The 21,777-nt window shown below is 38.9% G+C and overlaps 1 protein-coding gene across 4 annotated transcripts in view; it reads left to right on the forward strand.

Moving 5' to 3' along the window:
• The window catches only part of LOC105919475 (teneurin-3-like), a 457,194-nt gene that overhangs the window by 267,092 nt on the left and 168,325 nt on the right, over positions 1-21,777 (forward strand). For all 4 annotated transcript variants that reach the window (XM_036136710.1, XM_036136711.1, XM_036136709.1 and 1 more), the window contains 2 exons: positions 8,946-9,119; positions 16,981-17,045. In XM_036136710.1, the coding sequence (XP_035992603.1) occupies positions 8,946-9,119; positions 16,981-17,045 (239 nt within the window). The remainder of the gene's footprint in view (positions 1-8,945; positions 9,120-16,980; positions 17,046-21,777) is intronic.

The raw sequence follows: 21,777 nt of genomic DNA on the forward strand, positions 1-21,777 counted from the left end.
ATGTTCCACAGCATGCGGCACATTTCCTAACATTTAGATACTATTAGCATTCATTGTACGTTACACCGAGACACTTAGCAATATGGCTGGACTATACTCCTACGTTCACACTGCATGCCTTAATGGTCAAAGCCATTTTTTTTCCAGATATGTGTTTTTTTTGTTGTTGATTTTTTATATGTTGCCTATATCTGAGTCCAGTGTGAACGGTTCGCGGCTCCAAACTGGCCCACATGCGCAAAAGAACAAAAACGATGAGTACGTACCCAGCATGCTTTGGTCCAGGAAACTGGGAGCAAATAGGTTTTGTGATTTAAAGTGTGCAATAGAATCCATTTATTTTGTCAGTGGGTGCTGAGGGGGAAAGGCTGAATAAAAAGAGAATGAAACTCTGTATTGTGGTGTTTAACATAACTTTGGCTGACAGTTTAGCACAGAGGCAGCCAGGAATGGTGGGGCAGGGATGTTAACAACTTCACAGAGACCGAGTTCATTCAGAACTGTAGGTCGTCAAGGGCAACCTTTGATTATATATGTCACACCTCTCCTCTCTACTCCTAAGGCAGGACACTCATAGTGATCCATTGTATAGCTTTGCAGATTACAACATGCTGGGTAACCTCTTTGGCAACATCCTCTGTGTGCAAGACTGTACACAGATTTTACACGGCCATGCGCTTACATCCCTCATCCAAATGGTTCCTATATGAGCAATTTGACTTCAATAGAGGTTTTGGGGCAAATTTTAATAAGGTCTAACATCTCGCTGTCTCTCCACTGTACAGCATTAGAGCCGCTGCCGTTCTTACTAATTCTAACTGCTATCACTTAACGCCGGCGCAAGGTTGTGATAAGTGTCAATGGAAAGTGACGTCAAAGTCACATCAAATCCGCTTTGGTTGTTCTCCTAGAGCCACATTTAGAAATCAGATACGAGTCTGATTCAGGACCACAGATGGACTCAAATCTGGCCAGATCTAAGCACTCGCACTAGTTCTAAGAAGTCTGACTTGGTCACTTGATCCTGAAAAAATCAGATGTGGGCCCATTTGCCTGCAGTGGGAACTTGGCCTTTTTTCTTCTGTCACAGTAACCCCACCACTCTGTCAGGTCTAACTTCTAGTTCACTAAACCCAAACTCTGTAATGGGTCATCAATAGCAGGAGGAACTGGCCGAATACAGGAATGTAGGGAAACTGAAATAGATTAGCCAACCAAACATTGCCTCCATCACTTCTTTGCCGTTGTGATGTTCTACAGATGTTGCAGTGGAGACAGCAGTTCAGTGTATTGTGCCGCTGCACATGGTGAGCTAGGAAACGGTGTGACAGCAGCCTAAGCTAGTCAGGCGTTTCTCTAGCAGTGGCATCAGAATCATTGTTCTGCCAAAAGGTGAACCTTCACCTGAGTGTCAGTTCTCTTCAAAATTACTTTGGGTTCCTCAAGAACTAGATTGTCTTTCAAAATATTTGTAGGCAAGAATAGCAGATGTATTCTACAATACATTTGATTGTTATTATTGCTGTTTTTTTTGGACAGAAATCAGAGTCGTTTTGATAAACATATTTTTTGCTTAAGTCAAAAAGCTTTCCTTACTCTTTATTAAATCCCAATGATAATAAAGGCTGTTGTCCATCATTTTGAATTTGAGTTTTTGCAAATTAATCTGTGTCACAAGATATAGTATACAGACTCCCCACTGAGATTTGATGTGGCCTCTTCCCCTTACCAGTGACACATATGGTTTCCTGTGTGACTGGTCGACTTATTTATGCAAGGCCATGATGAACCGCTGACTGCTTTCAAAAAGGAAAAAACCTCCCAACACAACAAATCCATCTTTTCTTTTAATCATAATGACACATGATGTGAACATGAGTGAGGCTGGAAAAAGCAAACCCAAAGCTTAACCCAGACTGTTTGGTCTGAAACTGTATCACCATGGTAACTAAAAACAGCTCTTGAATAGCTGGAGTGCCTGTGCCATGCTGAAAATAAGGCTGATCAGAACAGGTGCTGCAGCCACATCATCAGCAGTGTTGTTGTTTCTTCTACCTTCTGTAAAATGCAGTGTATATGAAATTGTTTTCAGAAAAAATCATCCACAAATTGACTTTGGATGCACATTTATGATATCCCCCAACGTTCTGCTAAAATATGGTCAATTGGATTGTTTTCAAAAGAAGCCACTCAATAAAGGCTACAGTGGTTAAACTAATTGCAAATCTGATTAATCAGTTTCCGCTCTGCCAGTGCTTATGAAGACAGCGATGGAATTTATTTGGTCATTTTAGTGAAACAATGTTGTCACCGCCACTTCATGTTAGAACTGCCATTTGTCAGTGTAACAGATATCATGAGTGGCAGCTTTCTGCAAGAAGAGACACACAGAGCCAGAATAAGTCAGTGTCACAGAAATTTATTGGGGCTGGCCCATGAAAGGCGGATTAATGTGGTATGTGACAAGAGAGTGTAAATGTTCTCATTAGAGGTAATAACTCACAGACATTATGTCAAAGACGGATTCTCTTGGCTTAGACAGCTATCGACACATGCTCCACACAGTCTGATGAGCGGCCACCTGTTGGGACACAACTGGTCACTGGATCATGCAGAAGCAGATGTCTGTTAGGCACACATGGGGGCGTGTTCTGGGAAAACCTTACACTATTGCTTCCTTGTAAAAATTTGAGTGTCGACATATGTGGTGGTTTAAATTTAACAAACTGCATCTGGAGTTCCTAGACGGCTAAGAAGACTTAGAGGCATTTTAGACATGATTTAGGACAGATTATTGATATTAAGTGTATTTCTTTTTTTTTTCAGTGTCCTGTCTAGCAATGTGGCAATAAGAATTGATGTCTTAATGCCAAATAGAGCTCGACAGATTTTACTTTCACAAGTGGAGCAAACAGCTTTCGCCATAATGCTCCGCTTGATTTGTGCATGTAAATAGCTTTATTGTGATTCCTGCAGGGAGAATTTCAAATTATATGGACACTACAATGGGAAAGTAAGAGAGTAAAAGAAAAACAAGAAGAGAAAAAAAAAGAAAGAGAAGAGGTGAAAAAAGAAGAGATAAAAGGGACAGAATGATAAAACGTCCTCTGTCTGCTCCGTCACCTGGAAAGAGACGCAAAAAGAACAGCACAACCAACAGACATAAAGCAACAGATACAATATTAAGTGTATTTCACATCCCATTTACAGTACCAGCTTCTCCTGATGTATATACATCAGCACCTGATAAATCCTTGAAAAGCTTTTTCTACGTTTTTATAATATTTATTCTGTATAAACCATCAACAAGACAAACATGTCGGAGTTTTATCGATGGTTTATACAGAATAAATGTTCGAAAATGGTAGAAAAGTTTTTCATGGATTTATCAGAACTGCCAAACAGGATGTGACGTCACTAATAATCACTCAATGGCTCCTGCTTTTTGAAAACATTCCAAAGACAACTACAGATGAGAGTGAACCTGTTGTCCAGCTAATCCCTGTCCCTGAGACACAATGCAGAATGACATGATGTAGCGGAAGGAGTCTGGTGGCTCTGAGTGCATAACCAACAGGGAATCTCTGTGAAGAAGCACTGTTTCTGTTGGTATGTTAGTGAATTAAAGAGCTACGGACTGAAAATAAAATCTGTGGGTAGGATTTCAAAGAAAAAGGCAGATTTATTAATTTAATAGTGTTTTTTATGGCAGATATATGTTATGCATCAATCCAAAGAGCAGTTACAATCATTGTCTGAGGGAAACACACAAACTGAGTCAATTTTGCTAGCTAACACACACACACACACACACACACACACACACACACACACACACACACACACACACACACACACACACACACACACACACACACATGCCAACATTGTTCTAATCCTCCTGGTGTTGCTCCAGTTGTCATCCCATTGTAAATAGTACTAATGGAATGTAAATGCTGATTCTAGACTTGCACATCAGAAGGGCTGCTGTTATTAAAGGCCTATCAGATTAGTTCTGGTTGACAACATGCTTCACTCAGCTCTACAGACTGTGGTTCCAGTCATTTTACACTTGATTATCCCCACACTCTGTCTGATTATATACACTCGCAGATAAACACAGGCCCTGTACTCAGAGCTTTTCTCATGTTCTATCACCAGAATCTTTCAGAGAAAGACTAAATGCATTTTCCTAACAATTCAAAAATGTTTTCATTAAATGTTTTACCTGCAATTTACACACTTTTCAATGAAAGAATAATAATTTATATCCTTCATAAGGCTGTGTAGAGTTGGAACACTTTTGTATCTCTCAATGTCATCAGGCAAACTGAAAAAGAGGAATGGGGTACAACTATGTTCAAATCAGGAGCAATTATTTCTTCCTCTAAGGACAACATTTTTTACTCTGTCCTTATGTTTCCTGTTTCTTTTGAATCCTTGCAGGGCAGCTATTCAGCAGTTCACCACTAACTCAGTCCTCGAGCATGAGGACGGTCCAGTATCAATAGTTAAAGCTCCCTTTAAACCTAAAGTAGTATACTGGATTACCATCTGCAACATATGCATGTAATGATATGGTAATACTAATAATACTTTTGATACATTTTGAACTTACTTATATTAAATATGCCACAGACTTTTCATTGTTAAGGCATACTGTTTAACGATAAATGAATAAATGAATAAATAATTTGATTAAAAATGTCAGTGTCTGACCACAGGCCCTCCTGCTGGTAGATAACATGTATTGCAGTCATGCACCCAAAATCTTTTGACATAGACTTTGAACAGATTCTGAAAAAATTAACCATCAGTTGGGAAAACAGTTAAAAGGAACCATGAATTTGTTCTTCTTTTTCCTACAATATGTGACCTGCTCTCCCTGCTGAGCCTATTACTTTATTTGAAGAGGCCACTTCCCGCTACTTCAGTGTCACGTTCATACAGTGTCCTTTCTCTGCCTCAGTAGGCTAGAATCTTTGCAGACAGTGAGCCGTGTACATTATTACCGCATTAGCGGTTGGCCTTAGGCCGTTCCTGGTTTTTCTCCATCACAGTTTGTGATGAAAATTGCACTGGGTGGGATAAGAACATTCACGTCACTATCAACACAACAAACCATGGCCCTGATCTGCAGCTAATGTGCAGCCTATTATGTCATAACTACTCACTGTTATGGAAGGCATGCCAAATTTATCCCTGCGTTGTGCCATCTTAGCCAAACAGACTTTAAACCGCTTCCTGTGTACAGTATTTCCCTCCTCACCTTATCTGTTCTCTGCTTTAATTGTGTAGTTTTATCCTTTATTTTAGTATATTCCAAAGCAAGGGAGCAAAGAGATTTTCTTCCCATGAATATGAGACTTAGCGTAAACTCATTGTCTTTGCTTGTAAATGTCTGCGAGAACAATCGTTACTTCTCTTCCTGTGTTTTCGGTTAAGCATGACAAATTTCTCTGTTGCCTTGTTAACGTGAGAAGAAACAGCTAAGATGGTCATGGTCATTTTACTTTATTTCATCATACTCAACTCTCCAAGCATAGCAAAGCATAAGCTATCCCATGTCTGCATGTGTGCCTTCTCTGACACCCTGGTTAGGTTTTTTTTTTATTGTCTGTGTTACTTTCACAGCTGTGTTTTTATACATCAATGTGGTTTATTGGCTTCAAGGCTTTCCAGTTTTCCAGCCAAAGGTAATTAGAGCTTCATGATGGACAGATATGGAAGTGTTGTTAAAAGGATAGTGAAAAATATCAACTCTGACATAGTGTATTAGCTTTAGTGTGTTTGAAATTGGTTAAACAATCTCCCAAAGTTCCTCTAATTAGCAGAGAGGATCGGGGCGGGGTCTGACTCACAGCAGGGACGTCGCTGTAAATGGCACCAACTAGCAGCGCTGAAGGCCCCAAGCAACAGTAAAAGGAACCACTTTAGCATTTAAAACATTCACAGCAGTCCAGCTGCACTCTTGGCTTTTCTGTGACTCTTAACCAGCAATTCTAACATTAAGTCCACACTTATTAAGTTGCTATATTAAACTGATCGTTTCTCCCAAAGCCTGCATCACATAAAATGTCATCTGAGAAAACTGTTTCCCTTTTAGCTTCAGGGTGAAAATATTTCTCAGGATTCAGAGCTGTTCCCTCTGAAACGGGAACTTGTTTATCTTTCATTTTGTCAGCGGATGAAAATGTCCGTGCTTGTTTAAACTGAAGATGAGATTTTCCTTTATTGTAATTCTGGCATTAGTGCAATCTAAAGAAGTTGAATCCGTGAGAGATCTGGCTCTCCACATCATGTGAAACATAAACCTTGATGAAGTGGGTTGCTGTTTGATCAATGAACAGAGTACATCTCACGCCCAGCACTAAATACTTAAAGAATTCCTGGAGGTTCAAACCCCACATAGGCTCGGTCTCATTCACTCACTCCCCTTCTACACCCTGCATCCTTTTTTCCCATCCCCTTTTTGTTCTCTCCATCTTCACATCTTGCCTAGTGGCAGGTATTAATTGAGGGACCCTTGTTATAATAGGTTCTAATTGTTAATCACACAGCCTTGTTAGAGAGCACTCTAATTGTAATTATAGAGGCTCGTTAGCCAGGGTCCTGTCATTAATTAGACATTGTGACCTCGGTAATTTGCTGCAGGCATACATGTATGTGCCAGTAATTTTCTCCAGCTGGGTAATGTCGGGCTTTTTGGAATAAAAAAAACCCTGTTTGCCTTTCATGTTGAAACTCATATGAATTTATTCTTTATATAACATATTGTCCCTTTGTGGAACTAGTTCAAGAATGTGGTGTAGTAAAATTAGAAAATCCCTCACAGTCGAATTAGGCCTTTAACTTGTTCTGCAAGCTCTAATTTGTTATTTAAGAAGCCAAATTTTAGTTAGTAGTTCAACACAGTAACATTAATAGTACAACAAATACACACTTTATAAACCAGAGTTTACTTTTATAAGATAACATTCTCTATTGGAGCTGTTGTTATTTCCACTGTATGAGACAAAATATGCAATCGTAACTATGTAAATTCCATCTAATCTTTTACAATGAGAGCTGTGGGAAAAGGTAGGGAGCAGAAAATAAAGACACATTTACCTCGCTGCAGTGTGTGAGCACATAAAACAAACATGATGTTTTATCTAAAGTGGGATTTCCTTGTGCAAACCAGGAGGAAGATAAATTTCTATTGTACTTTGCAAACTCTGGCTTTAGCTAAAAGATTCAAATGCTAAGACGAGACTACTAGGACAGCTGAACTTTATTTCTTGTTATAAACTGCCCTATAATTGATGCAATATAGGAACACATTAAGAATAAAAAGCTGAAATTTAATCAAAAGGGACCTCAACAAAATATTGTTGTACCATTGTGTGCATTATTAATCCACATTCCTTACTATACTATAAGAAATAAACATTCAAACAATTAGTTTCTTCACGATCGAAGACAATATTTACAAGCCAAGTGTTTGATAATACTATTTGTGCAAAAAAATGTTTTACTAACTTTCCCTACTGTTGTTCATAGAAAGGCCTTACTGGATTCTGAATTTGATGTTGTTTGGGGACTTCCAACTATCTCATAAATAAAATATCAGGGTATTTTAGCAGATTTATACAAATTATAGACTTCAGGAGTGTCTATGATACAAAGGCTGCACATTATTATAAAATGTGAACCTGGAGTTAAATAAGTATTTGTAAAAAAAAAACTGGACTTATTTAGCAAGAATCAAAATTTTCCACCCAGATGTCACAAACGTGACTGTTCTTTGTTGTCACGGCATTAGAACATCTGGACAGCTGTGAGCTCAGCAAGATAAAAGTTTAATTTCTGATCCTGACAACATTTATCTTTCCTTGTCAATTAAGTGTGCACAGATATTAATTGTCTCAAACAAGACTTACATGCCTACCAATAAAATTGAACCTGAATTAAGCCAGAAAACTCTTTGGACACGTAGAGCTTGTTAAACAAATTTGAATAATTGAATAATTTTGCCATGTCCGTGGTAGCAATCAGTTGCAGCTTTCAGTGTGACAAAGGACTTTACTTCTCACGTGGGCTATTTTTCAGGTTAGCTTCTTTGGAAAAGGGGACAAAGATTGTGGCCCTTCTTAGATTGACCCAGACATTTAAATTATGTTGGCACTGAAAAAAAAATTGTAATTTGATTGACAATGAGCCACTGAAAATGGGAATTTTAAGTAAGCGCATCATATAAATGTTCTTGAACACAGACTATTCAGCTGACTGATTTTACAGAGCTGAGAAGCTATATGGTGAAAGATTTCTGGGAATGTTGAAGTCGCTATGAAGCCACTATGTGACTGCACCCATAATTAATTCATATCATAGAAACAAGCAGGTCCAGATCCTGCTATATTGTGTCCAGTTTGAGATTAAACGTCCATATTCTTTTAAGAAGCACACTTTATTTTTTATTATTATCATTATAATTGTTATTTTGTGGCACTAGAGACATTTGAGAGTGGACTGACAGGAAATAGGGTTGGGAGAGAGGGTGAAGACATGCTGACATGTGACACGAGTTGGGAGTCAACCCGGGACATACGCATCAAAGACAGTGGTCCAGAAATGCACTTTTAATGACTTCTCACTTTTAGAGATTTCTAAAAGTGTGGGTCACTGCTAACCGGTTGCCCCTAATAAAACGTTTTCTACTTTAGGCCCAGGAACTTTAACTGCGGTGCAGAAAGGTACGGCACATACTTCACAGGAAACAACGTCGTAGCCATTGGGTTATTGCTAGTTAGTGTACCAGTCAATTACCTAGCATTGCCGTCAGGGGGGGCAAACTGATTAACTATGCGGGACAGTAGTTTGCTAATTTTGCTGTCTATGGATGTAAACCATCATGTGAGTAATTACAACTAAATTCTCTTGCTCTCTCTGGTTTTACTTTTCAGGCACTTCCTCTTTAAAACAGGTACAGGCACCACCCCTCTCTTCTCCACGGCCACTCCTGGCTACACCATGGCTACAGGCTCAGTCTACTCCCCTCCCACCAGGCCGTTGCCAAGGAATACCCTGTCCCGTTCTGCCTTTAAGTTCAAGAAGTCCTCCAAGTACTGCTCATGGAGGTAAGATGAAATGTTAAATGGTTTCTTCTTATGTTTTAGCATCTCTTTAAATTGTTCAGTTCATACGAGAAGGGTTAATTCAGTTTAAGTTTATCAGCTGCCTGACCTGTATTTCCAACACTGCTCAGAAGTCTTTCTATGCAGCTGTATGCTGTAACATGCTCCTGCCTCCAGTTCAGTCATTGAATGAAACCATTTTCTTCTGTCTAAATCCAATGTATCTGTGCACTCTTGCTTCTGTAGAATTTACAACATAGCATGGGCTTGACCATGTGGATAACTGTAAATGTTTGATATCGGGCTGTGTTTCTTCATTAAAATTGGATGAGTAGTTGTATTAAGTTTTAGCTGCATCTCCTGAATTCTTTACCTTGCCTGCAAGCTGAATTCTTGTGGTATTTGTGCGTTCACAAACACATGATAATCCATCTTGTACCACTCCAGCTTCATCCGTTTATGTCCGAACCAAAAATTGTTTGGACCAATGATGTTGCTGTATTTAGGTTTAAGGCAAGACATACCAGCTAGAGCAGCTGAGCCCACAGCTGAACCAACACAAACATGGCGGTGCAGGAAGATAGCTGCTGCTATCACATCTGTTTTGATTTCATTTTTGAAAGAACAGCAAGAAGTAGCTTAACTAGCTTACCTTCTCGAGGTTTCTTATAACGTCTGCTGCTTACATTTTAATTTGGTACCATGATTGACTAAACTCAACTTTTGGTAGGCGGGCACTGGGTGTTACTTTGCCCAATCAGCTCAGAGAATTCTACTGAAATTCCCTTCTTTCACCATACGGATTCAAATATAACAGTTACCCAGATTGATAATGTGCAGAACTAGAGTGCTACACATTATCAATCTGGCTGGCCAGGTTAGTAAATTCTGTTAAACTGTTAAATGAAATCCATTCCATTCAGTTTATCTATATAGTGCCAATTCACAACACATCACCTCAAGACATTTTACAAAGTTAATTCTGTCAAATCATTGAGACAGATTTGTTAGAATCCCAGCAGGTTGCATCCAGTCATTGACTTGCAGCATTCATTCCTCCTGGATGGCATGGAGCCACAGTGGACAGTTGCTGGCAATGTTTTGTTGTTTTTGCAGCAATCCCTCATGCCGAGCATAGATATAGCAACAGTGTAGAGGGAAAACTCCTCTTAAAACTCCTTAAAACTCTTCTGCTGGAGGTAGAAGAACCCTGCAGCAGAACCAGAACCAGGCTCAGTGTGAATGGCCATCTGCCACGGCCCACTGTGGATTCAGCTGAATTAACTTACTGTTGGGACTGGAAAGCTATCTTGGGTGTACCTGCCTCTCACCTATTGGCTGCTTGATATACAACCCCTATTGTAATCCTCAGGGATCTACTCATTTCAACCTCAGCCAAAACCGTTCAATAGAATAGAGATCTGGTCTTTGACCTGGCCACTCAAAAAGAGTCACTCTTTGAACCACTTCTGTGCAGCTTTTGCTGTATGCCTGAGTTTGTTGTGCTTGTGGAAAATTATTCTCCCAAATACTATTCCAAAAGTTATGATATAGTTCTGGGAAAAAAAATGTTTGACCCTTACAGATTTCTGTTTTTGCTTGGTTTTTTGTTTTGTTTTGTTTTTTAAACCTGAGCTCAATTTCACAAGGCCTCATCATTATCTGATCTCTAGAAATTGTAAATTCTTTAAATAAAACCTCTCTGATGGCTGAAATCTTCAAAAAGCAAAACATCTTCTAAAAAAAATCAAGAACAGTAGATAAGCAAAGTTCTCTAGCGGTGTGTAAAGGGTTACAAAGACATTTATAGTCTTTAGGATGCGAGTGAACCAAAGTCAGTACTGGAAAACTCGAAAAACCATGCAATACTGGTGGACCTTCCAAGGAGAGGCCAGCCACCCAAAATTACTTCAAGAGCAGATCAATGATTCAACCAGGAGGTCACAAAACTACCCAGAATAACATCTAAAGCACTGCCAGCCTCATTGCTTCAGTTAAGGTCAGTGTTTAGGATTTAACAAAAAGAAACAGAGACAGGGCAAAATGGCCAAAAAGAACACAAAGACTCATCTCACATTTTCAATAGAACATATTGATGATTCCCAAGACTTTTGACTAAATATTTTGTGGACTGAAGAGACATCTGGCCTTAAACTACAGCATTTTGGAAACAAGCTATCACCCTTACAGTAAAATATTGTGGTGCTAGTGTTTGGCGCTGCTTTGCTCCCTCATAACCTGGGTGGCTTGCCTTCATTGATGGAATCCTAAATTTTGTTCTCTACCAGAACATCCTGCAGGAGAATGTCTAGTCATGAGTACAGAACCTTAACCCTAACCACACTCTGGTTATGCAGCAGTGCAATGATCCAGAGCACAGTAGCAAGGCCACCTCGGAATGTCTTAAAGGAGCTTAGTCATGTATTTTTGCCATGAAAAGAAAACACAGATAAACATATATTCATCTTTAAATAAAACAACATATGCAAAATATTCTTATTGATAGTGTTTACTTTGTCCATTTTGAGCCTGAAAAGAACAATTTTTATGGTCGTGCCTTGTGCACGATCATAAACATGTCATCTAATGGCAGTACTGTGGAACTATTATAAAGTAAGATGGCGATAATTGACGCAGCTTCTGTGAGAGCCAGTAGACCGTCCTGCAACGCCTCGCAGTAAAGTGACCGCTCACCATGGTTGAAGACCAACCCTTTCTACAGGGTTAGGGTTACCTAACTGCTTTCTCTTCACACTTTCACTGTGTGTTGCTGACTCACTCGGTTCCATTGTTTCTTCTTGTTTACTCATTGCGCACAATTTCTTACTTCTTGTCACAGGGTCTTGTTATGGTAAATATATCCACAAAAAATCTTTGTTTACTTACAAATAGAACAAAAACAAAGTGTAAAACACAGAAATAAAGTATAATAAGCCAATAGGGCATGATGATTTAATCAGAAAATCTTTGTATGGCACCAGAGTGAGCTAATGACGTAGAAGTTGGTAAAGTCACAATATGTGACCAGCCCCTTTTAAAACCACCAATCTGCAGTCTTGGAGTGGTGTAGCCATAGTCTGGACGTAAATCCAATTCAGATACAGTAGTATGACATTATGCTCAAAACACAGTAAATGTGAATGAATACAAATATTTCTGCTTTCTAGTAATTTCTAGTTAGTAGATTTACAGGTCAACTACCATATTTTCTTATCATAAGATGTACCGGATTATAAGGCACACCATGAATTTACGTGTCCATGTGTGTCTTTGTCCACATATAAAACACACCGGATTATATAGGCCGGTAGCTGTAATCTGTAGCGTTCACTTTCGTTCCTGTATTCGTGGAACTACTCTATTATTGTCTTAAATGATAGATCATATATTCAAATGCCTAGAATAAAAAGTTCTCCACACAAAACCGCACACAAGGCAAGATACAGCCAGTTTAAGATGAGAAAATTATGCAATATTTAGGTCGCGACCGGCCGCTACTCAGCCAATCAGATGGCAGTTGAGTAGATTGTGACGTCAGCAAACAACATGGCGGCGCCCATGGTAAACATATACGTTTATTCGGGATTGAAAGAAAATCCGGCGGAAACATTGCAATTATGGAATGTGCATGCCTTATGCATGTTGCCGGGAATGAAGGAGAACACACAGAACCATTTACTTGAACAAGGTGGGAAACTTTTCGTAGATTTTGCTGTGTTTGGGCTGATTTAGCCGGTGATGAACGAACGATTGCCGATAACTCGCTTCCCCTCCTCTCCTTCGAATTTGATGATATACAAGGCCACATTGGCTACCACTCGACCTGTTATCGTCGATTTACCGACAAGAAGTGAATAAATGCTGCCCAGAAACGAAAGCACGAGCCCGTATCTGATGAACAGGACATTAATAAGTTGCCCTATATCAAATCACCAAAACGACTAAGATCAAGAGAAGACATCGCCATCGGATTTGCCCCTCCTCAACAAGATAATCCAAAAGCTGGTCAAAGCCAGCCAAAAAAACATGTGCTGCCTGCTGTCTGCATTATATGCAAAAAAAGAGAGAAGTTTCAGACTGTCAGGAATTCTCGCCAGAGGGTTAAACTTGTCAAGGCAGAGACTGTTGATGGTGGTAAGTTAAAACTTTCTCTGTAATCTATTGTTAAATTTTTCCTTAAGTTAAGTGGATGTATGCCTTGTCTATATCTTTAGCCATGCAGATAGAAACATATTTAGGCCTATAGGAAAAAGGTTTAATAATGTCATCATGATGTTTATGTTTGTTTGGCTCTGCTATGTTGATAAATGCAATTTTCTTGGAATGATGCCCCACGGTATAGATTTTTTTGTAAATATGTACCATGATGTGGTTTATATCGACATGTCATATAATAAATCTTTTATATTTCTAGGATTGTTGCGAAAAGCAGCAGAAGCAAAGAATCACGAGGAGGCAGACACTCAGCTCTTGCTTCATGCTCAACATGCATCAGATTAGCTGTATGAGACTATAGTGATTAAAAGTCCTGATACTGATGTAGTTGTTATGTCAGTAGGGTTACAGTCTCAGATTGGTGGACACTTGTACTTTGCCACTGGTGTTAAGAACAGGACTCGAATAATTGATGTTCAGAAGATAGCATCACCTCTTGGACCTGCTGTTTGTGATGCACTCATTGACTTCCATGTTTTCACTGGATGTGACTCCACGAGCTCTTTTCATGGAAAAGGCAAAACAAAAACATTCAAGACTGCTGTGGAGAATGAAACAATCCTCACAGCATTTGCAAAGCTTGGTGAGAACTTTGACCCAAATATTGACACTTTCAAAGATCTTGAAGTGTTTGTGTGTTCCCTGTATGGACAGAAAATGAGTAGTGGAGTGGATGAAGCAAGGTACAGGATTTTCTGCACTAACCCAAGCGAAACAAGTATGCCACCAACCAGTGATGCATTGAAGTTACACTTCAGACATGCCAATTACCAAGCGGCTATACACAGACTTTCGTTGTCTGCTACAATTGGAGCCCCATCACCAACCGATCATGGCTGGGAGATGATAAATGCAGAACTCTGTATAAAGTGGATGACTAAACAGGCAGCACCAGATTCCGTTCTTGAATTTGTGCATTGTGCTTGTAAGACTAACAAATGTCAGGCTGGGAGATGCTCCTGTCTAAGTTAACCTGGCAGTTAACCTGGCATGTACTGACTTGTGCAAATGTACTGATTGTGACAATGATAAAGAAGTCGGAGTTGACAATGATGCCTCTGATGATGACTCAGAAATAGAGTAGACTCAATTTGATACCCATCAGTTTCATCAATATTGCCATATTGTGTTTTCCATAATATAAATTGGTTACCTGTGCTCTGAAATTGAAATATGATGTTTAAAATCTAATGATAAGTATGTACATCTTAGTGTCTGTCATTGTTGTTGGGGCTGATATTTAACTTCCTATTTTAGAGAATAATTGCTGGAATGGTAAATAAGTGCCTTATAAACAATTTTAATACTGGATTCAATGTAAAATGTCAATAGGCCTACTTTTAAATGTGAAATGAAAAGTCATGGGTGCAGCTCAGCCTAAGGCCTTAATTTCTTGAAAACATGCATTTTTCATATCACTTTAACTCATAAGTCATTTGAGTGAGCTATTCAATGCCTGTAATATTTGCAGAAAGTACTTACACCAGATAAAATAAACTTGGTTTTCATTCTTCCCTTCTGAAAAAAATGGGAAGCACTAAAAATGAAGGGAAAACCCTGATTTGTCATGTTTTTCTATAATTTGGCTTTTTCAACACCTTATAACTTATGAATGTGCAGGTTTCACTTGGAGAACTTTTAATTATGAGTTTAGTCCCTAGTAATGATTGAAAAAGTGCAGAAATTGTTTAGTTCCAGAGTCACAAGAACGAAACTCAATTTAGAGCAACCCTACAGATTACAGCTACCGGCCTAATAAAGTGCATTACATATTCTTCCCAAGGCTGTAATATCACTGTGCCTCTCCCCCGTACACAAAAAAACGTAATTCTTATATTAAATCAACTTACTTGGTTTATTGTTGCTGGCACGTACTCCGGCCGCGGCCTACCTTACATGAATGTACTTTTAGTTTATACATTACAGTCAGGCAGTCTTGTAGACTGCTCAGGGGTCTGATCAGGTAGGGATACAGTGTACCAAAGTTGTATTTACACATTTTAACAGATTTTTGAGCGCTTTGTACCACATAAAATCGGTCTGTAAGCACAACAGTTATCATATATAAGGTGCACCATACATTTTTCAGAACATTTAGGGAGTTTAAGTGCACCTTATAGTCTGGAAGATACGGTAGTTTCTCTCAGAGAACCAGGTTGGTTTGGATAGCTTTTTCACCTTAGTGAATAGAACCATTATTTGAAAACTGAATTTTATATTTACTGATGTTATCTTTATCCAATTTTAAAATTTGTTTGAAGGGCTGCACAGTAGATATCTCTGTTGCCGTGCAGCAGGAATGTTCTGGGTTTGGATCCGAGCCCGAGGTCTGTCTCGATGGAACTTGCATATTCTCCCTGTGCATTCATAGATTCTCTCTGGTTACTCCTTCTTCCTCCCACAGTCCAAAAACATTACTGTTAGGTTAGTTAGTCTCTCTAAATTGCTCTTAGGCGTGAGTGTGTCCATGGTTGTTGTACATATGTCCTGTATGTCTCTATGTTGTGATGGACTGGCAACCTGTCCAGGGTGTAGCTCACCTCTCACCCAAAGACTGCTGGAAGTAGGCACCAGATTTCTTCATAAATATTTTTTTCATCAATAAAGACATCTATAAGGGAGCAAATACATTCAAACCATAGTATAGTTCTGAATATAGTGATCTTTTTTTTTCTAGATTATGTCTACTTCTACTTTTCTAAGCCTGCCAGGGTTAACTACTGAGAAGTATGCCAGAAGCATGATGCAGCCACCACCATGCCTCATGGTGCAGATGGTGAACAGCATTTAAAGCTCACCACAAATAGCATCTAGTCAAATGGCCAAAACACCTAATTCTGTCTAATCAGACCAAATAACCTCCGTCCTATTGGCCTTGGAGTCTTGTACATGTGCTTGGGTGAATTCCAGGTCATATTTGATATGAACTTTTTTCAACAGAGGCTTGATGACGAATTTGGGCATCAGTTGTTGGATGTAGAGTCTCTTCCTTTACAGCTACTGAAGCTTTTAACTTCTTTGCAGTGGCTGTAGGTGTCTTGAAGGTCTACCTGGTCTTCTTACCCAATCACAGTATCTTCTACATTGGCATTATTCAGTCTGTTTTGCCCACATCCATCAATGTGTGGTTTGGCTCATACACAAAACAGAACAGGTCAAGAGAGCAAACCGGAACCAGAGTCAAATTTCTTGTTGTATGAACCAACTTGGCAATTAAAGCTGATTCTGATTCTGGTTTGTGAGGACGGACAGCTCCAGGCAGACTTGGACAAGTGCCACACTCCTTCTTAATGATGAATATAACTGAACTCCATGAGATTTCAGGTGAATTTGAATGATTTTTGTAGCTGTCCTTGTTTTTATTTGTTTCTGTGATATTTTTCTCTCTCAGTTGCTTGGAGTATTCTTTTGTCTTTGTGTCATAGTAGTAGCAGGAATTATTGTTGTCACAACAGACCAGCATCTTTAGGAATAGCTAGTCTTTCTTCTTTTTCACAAAGCCACTTGCCTATTTTCACGAGACATGTAAAATGTTACGTCGACATCCCAGTCATTGCCATAGTACAGTAAGCATTTTACCTTTCTTACAAGAGGGGAGGATGTGAAATGAATCTGTTTTTTCTTATATCTGTTCTTTCCATGTCCTCAGGTGTACAGCCCTCAGTGCAGTTGGTCTGTCGGTACTTCTCTCTGTCCTGCTCTGCTACTGCATAGGTAAGATGACTCACAAGCAGTCTGCTTGCTCATACAGAACATTTAACTGCAACCCAGCCAAATACATAAAGAGAATGTACAGTTCATACACACATCTGTTTATCTTGCAAGACAGCGAACCCCATGTTACCTCCGGACTGCAAATTGACATATGTGAGTGTGTGAATGTGGCTTGGAGTGTGAAACCATTTGGAGTTGACAAGAACAGCTCTGTCCAACCACAGCCTTATTTCCCATTCTGTCTGTCCTTTGTTAAGCCACCTCATCTTTCTTCTGCTCTTGAGCATTGTCCTCTCAGGCTCCAGCTGTATTGTATCATTCGTCTTGTGTTGCTGCTGCCATTACTGGTTTCTACTCTGTGCTATGAAACCAAACAAACGTCCAAATCTCCTTTTGCCTTAATGGTACTTCCCTTTTCTTTGTGTCATGGTGTTTCATCTTGATGCAGAATACTGTGTTAATATATGAGGCAGAGAAGATTGCTTGCTACTTATGGACACAGTGTTAAAGCCTAATATTGACTGACACACTTCCCTTTTTTTCCCACTTTGTCAATAAATTAGATTAAACTTTTCCTGTTTTCCATCAGTTTGGATCACCAAAATATTGTTTTTCTGTGCAGTAGTGAGAGCATTTTTTAGATTATTTTAATTGGAAATAATCCATATAAATCTGGTAAAATGTTCACTGTTCTTCTACAAGCTGGCTGATTGAATATTTGGCTTTTAATACTTTCACGTAATGCTCTTTCCTCATCCATGTATTTTGGTGATGTTCACTAGTACCTCCAGCAACAAAAACCCACACAACATGATGCTTCCACCCCTCTACTTCACAGTTGGCCTAGTGTCCTTCAGTTTGCTAGTTTCACCTTCAAGTGTAACAGTGGTTATAAAATGTAGTGTTATCAAACCGCAGAACATATCTCCAAACATCCGGATTAAGGCTGCAAGATTAGGAAAAAATAATGACGCAAAATTTCAAGCTTTGCAGCGTGGTTTAAAAATACCTGAATCCGTGGTGGCTCCTGACAAATTTCTCAGGGGTGACAAATGTTATGATGTATGCTATGATGACCCGTTTAATTAGTAAAATACAAATAAATAAAAGTCAGAAAGCTAACTTCATAGTTACATCGTAATGTTTAATGTGGCTTCTTGTTCAGTCACTAGATGACAACACAACACATGAATTGTACATATTGTTCAGTACTTTTGTACAGCTAATAAGTCAAATTCTCAAATACAATAGATTTGGTTCCACAATAAAACAGTTACACCGTGGCCATAAAACATACAGGTGTTATCAACTATTTCGGCCTTGAAATCACTGTTAGTACAATCTGCAAGCTATTTCTATCATGGAAACCATAGCGATATTCAGATCAGATGTGTGTGCGTGCCCTGTACTTATTGGCCAAGCATGCAACAGTGCATGTGATGAAATCACGTTGGGGCAAGCCCTCCCAGAGCACATTGAAATTAATTAAAAAAAAGACTCTTACCACGATTGTGTATGGGAGCGCCTGGGTTGATTTTTGATTGGACTGAAATCGTCCCAAGGGGCGGGAATTCTGGTTGGAAGTGGCAGGCTGCTGAACGTCACTCTGATATTCAGGCTGCTGATCAGACAATATTATTAAGACATAAAACGGCAAAATAAACTCCTTTCCCTGTCTTTTTTATGTGCTTTAGGTAGGGAGGAGCACTATGGGCTGGCGCGCCCTGACCAGAACATTGCTGTGCCTTTCAATATTTCAGTTTAAATCACATGCATTTCAAAAAGGTGGCTACAGAGGGCAGTAAAGCGTAACTTCCTCAGTGAGCAAAGCCATAGATTTATATAGAGAGTAGACCCCCCATTGACTGTTTTGGCCATTAAGTACGACCGCCATCTTGGGGCGGTTGACCTGAGAACAGTACAAACATACTAGAGGTAGATTCCACAGTCTTCTCAGGATCAACTTGTTAGCCATCAGCTGAGCAGGCGATTAAGCTTTTCAGGCTCAGAGATAGGCTGTCTCCACAGCAGATTGTTTTGGATCTACCACAGCACTGAGTGGAAGTTGAACACTGTTATAATTCAGTCAGACGATATCTAACAGTTCATCTTTTTTCAGTGTTTCATTTATGACTGAAATGAATGGCTGAGATTAATACGAAGCTACACAACAGGATAGTTTTATTTAACTTTAATGTCTAACTGGAGCTATGGAGAGTACATTTAGAAATGAATAATTCGCTCATTTACTCCAGTGATGATGTTGGGATTGGAAATATTGCCTTATTAAAGAGAATAAGCCTGAAAGCAAACGTGTTGATATGCTCCCTTTTTACACTATAATAAAATATTGATAAACATTAAGCAATGTTAAAAGCTTGATGGTCGAAATATTTTGTTTTCAAATACATTTGGATCTTTATTTGACGTTTTAAAAGTAAAAATATATATTTTGATAGTAATAATATTATAAATAAATAATATTTTATGGATGATCATTTATAAAGGTAATAAAGGAAGGATAGTGGCAACAAGAGGCAATAGAGGGACATTCAGAAATGGTAGACTAGAACAAGTGAGTCAAAATATTTTTACAAGGAATTGAAGTGATGATGGAGATCATACAATAAAATACAATAAAATTCTGACTCATTGACAGAATTGACAGATTAGTCGACTATTAAAATATTCCTTAGTTGCAGCATTAATTAAAATCTTGTCCCTGTATTCATCAGCAAACTGTAATCTGGTTATGGTGTTTTTAAAGAAATCCTTTCAGTCCTTGTCAGTATAGAACACATTCCACTGTGGATGATGACACTGTCTTACCACCTTCAGTCAGCATTTTCTCTGGGTCTGTAGCTTTTTTGTTGATTGATTGTCACATTTGGTACCAAACAAATTTTAACTCCGAGACAGAACTTGTCTGCTTCCTTAAAGGGATGGTGGCGGGCCGTTTCTGACTTGTCCAGTTCAGCAATCCACTTCCTGATAAGTTGCCCTATTTTGCAATCATACCAAAATAAATAAATAAAAACATTTATAGGGTTCTAAATGTTTTTTCCTTGTTCCATTTTTTGTTGTTGATGTTGTTGTAGGTGATGAATAACCATTGCAACCAGCAGTACCATTGAGCAAGCCTGCGGTATATCATAAAATACTGCTGACTGAGATGAAATAGACTATTGTGATTAATGCTAGCTTGGTTTGTTTGCTGGTATCATGAATCCTGACACTTTTTCATGATGTCAGAGGCTCTTTTTTAGCCATATTAGAGGACCAATTGACCATCTGAGAAGGAAATATACATGATCACAGAGCGGTCAGATAATTTTCAGTGGAATTAATCAGTCATTAAGGAATACCTTCAGCTTCACTTTCAATTTCAAAGATTCAATGTACTATAGACAGAGAAGTATCTGGCAAGGGCTTATGTCTGTGGTAAAGTATGTGAGTCATAGTTACAGTAATTCTTTAGCAGTGTTGCATATATGCACTATACATGCAGTACATGCTGTGGTACAACTGCGTGTGTTGCAGTTTTCCAACATGTCCAAAGAATCTGTCGTATCGTGGCTTATGCAGTAGTCAAATGATGCATGCTGCACCATGAAAGGCATAGGAAAGGGATGCATTATTTTCCATGGTATCGTTCTGTCCTCAGATGATTGATGTCGTTGCTTTTTGTACTCTCAGTGTCCTGTCTAGCAATGTGGCAATAAGAATTGTTGTCTTAATGCCAAAAAGAGCTCAACAGATTTTACTTTCACAAGTGGAGCAGTACGGCTTCACCATAGTGTTCTGCTTGATTTATGCATGTAAATAGTTTTATCATGATTCATGCAGGGAATTCAATAAAAGGAATTAGTCCTATGTTGCTATGGTTTCTGTATTGTCTTTAAAAAATAATCATTTTGAAACTTGATAATGAGCCTCATATGTGTGTACATGTGTGTAGGTTTCAGTCAGAAATGATTAAATGAGCCAACAGAAATGCAGAAATTCCAGATAAACATCAGCATCTTCCTATGACCATTGCTTTCAAATGGTTAAGACGTTTTGGTTCTTGTTAGATTGTTTGTCCGACAGACGGGAAGGATCAAAATAAAATGAGTCAAAGAGAGATAAAAGTTGTGTTTATTTTAAAGGTCACTGATTCCCAGAATGAACCAAACCAATTATGATCAGAGCTCAGATGGTCCTTGAACTTAAAAATATCTTGCCTTAGGCTAGTGTGTGTACGTTTTTTTTTTTGTTTGTTTGTTGTTTTGTGTGTATGTGTGTTAATTTGTATGTTTGAATGTGAAGCAAAAGCGTCTTTATTCCATCAGCTATATTGTTGGATGTGTTTTAAGCTCCCCCATGCAGCATTGTTTTTTTTTGTTTTTTTTGTTTTTTTTTTTTTTACTTAAAGCATCTGTTGAGGCTGTCTTGGGATTTTATGGTTGACAAATGCGCACACTCTTGACACATGAACACACACATATCTGTTTCACACGCTGGTGAACACACTCATGTAAAAACAGATTTATGCAGTTATCCGCTCACTGCAGAGACACACGAGAACAGGTGAGAGATTTAAAACCACGCGCATCAACACAAGCACAGAGAAGTTATACTCATGGGGGGGTGGGCATTTTGATTGGCACATGCAGCCAGCTTAGGAACATACACACACACACACACACACACACACACACACACACACACACACACACATAAAGGGATGGAA

Source organism: Fundulus heteroclitus, chromosome 5, assembly GCF_011125445.2.
Source record: "Fundulus heteroclitus isolate FHET01 chromosome 5, MU-UCD_Fhet_4.1, whole genome shotgun sequence".
Classification (NCBI taxonomy): domain Eukaryota; kingdom Metazoa; phylum Chordata; class Actinopteri; order Cyprinodontiformes; family Fundulidae; genus Fundulus; species Fundulus heteroclitus.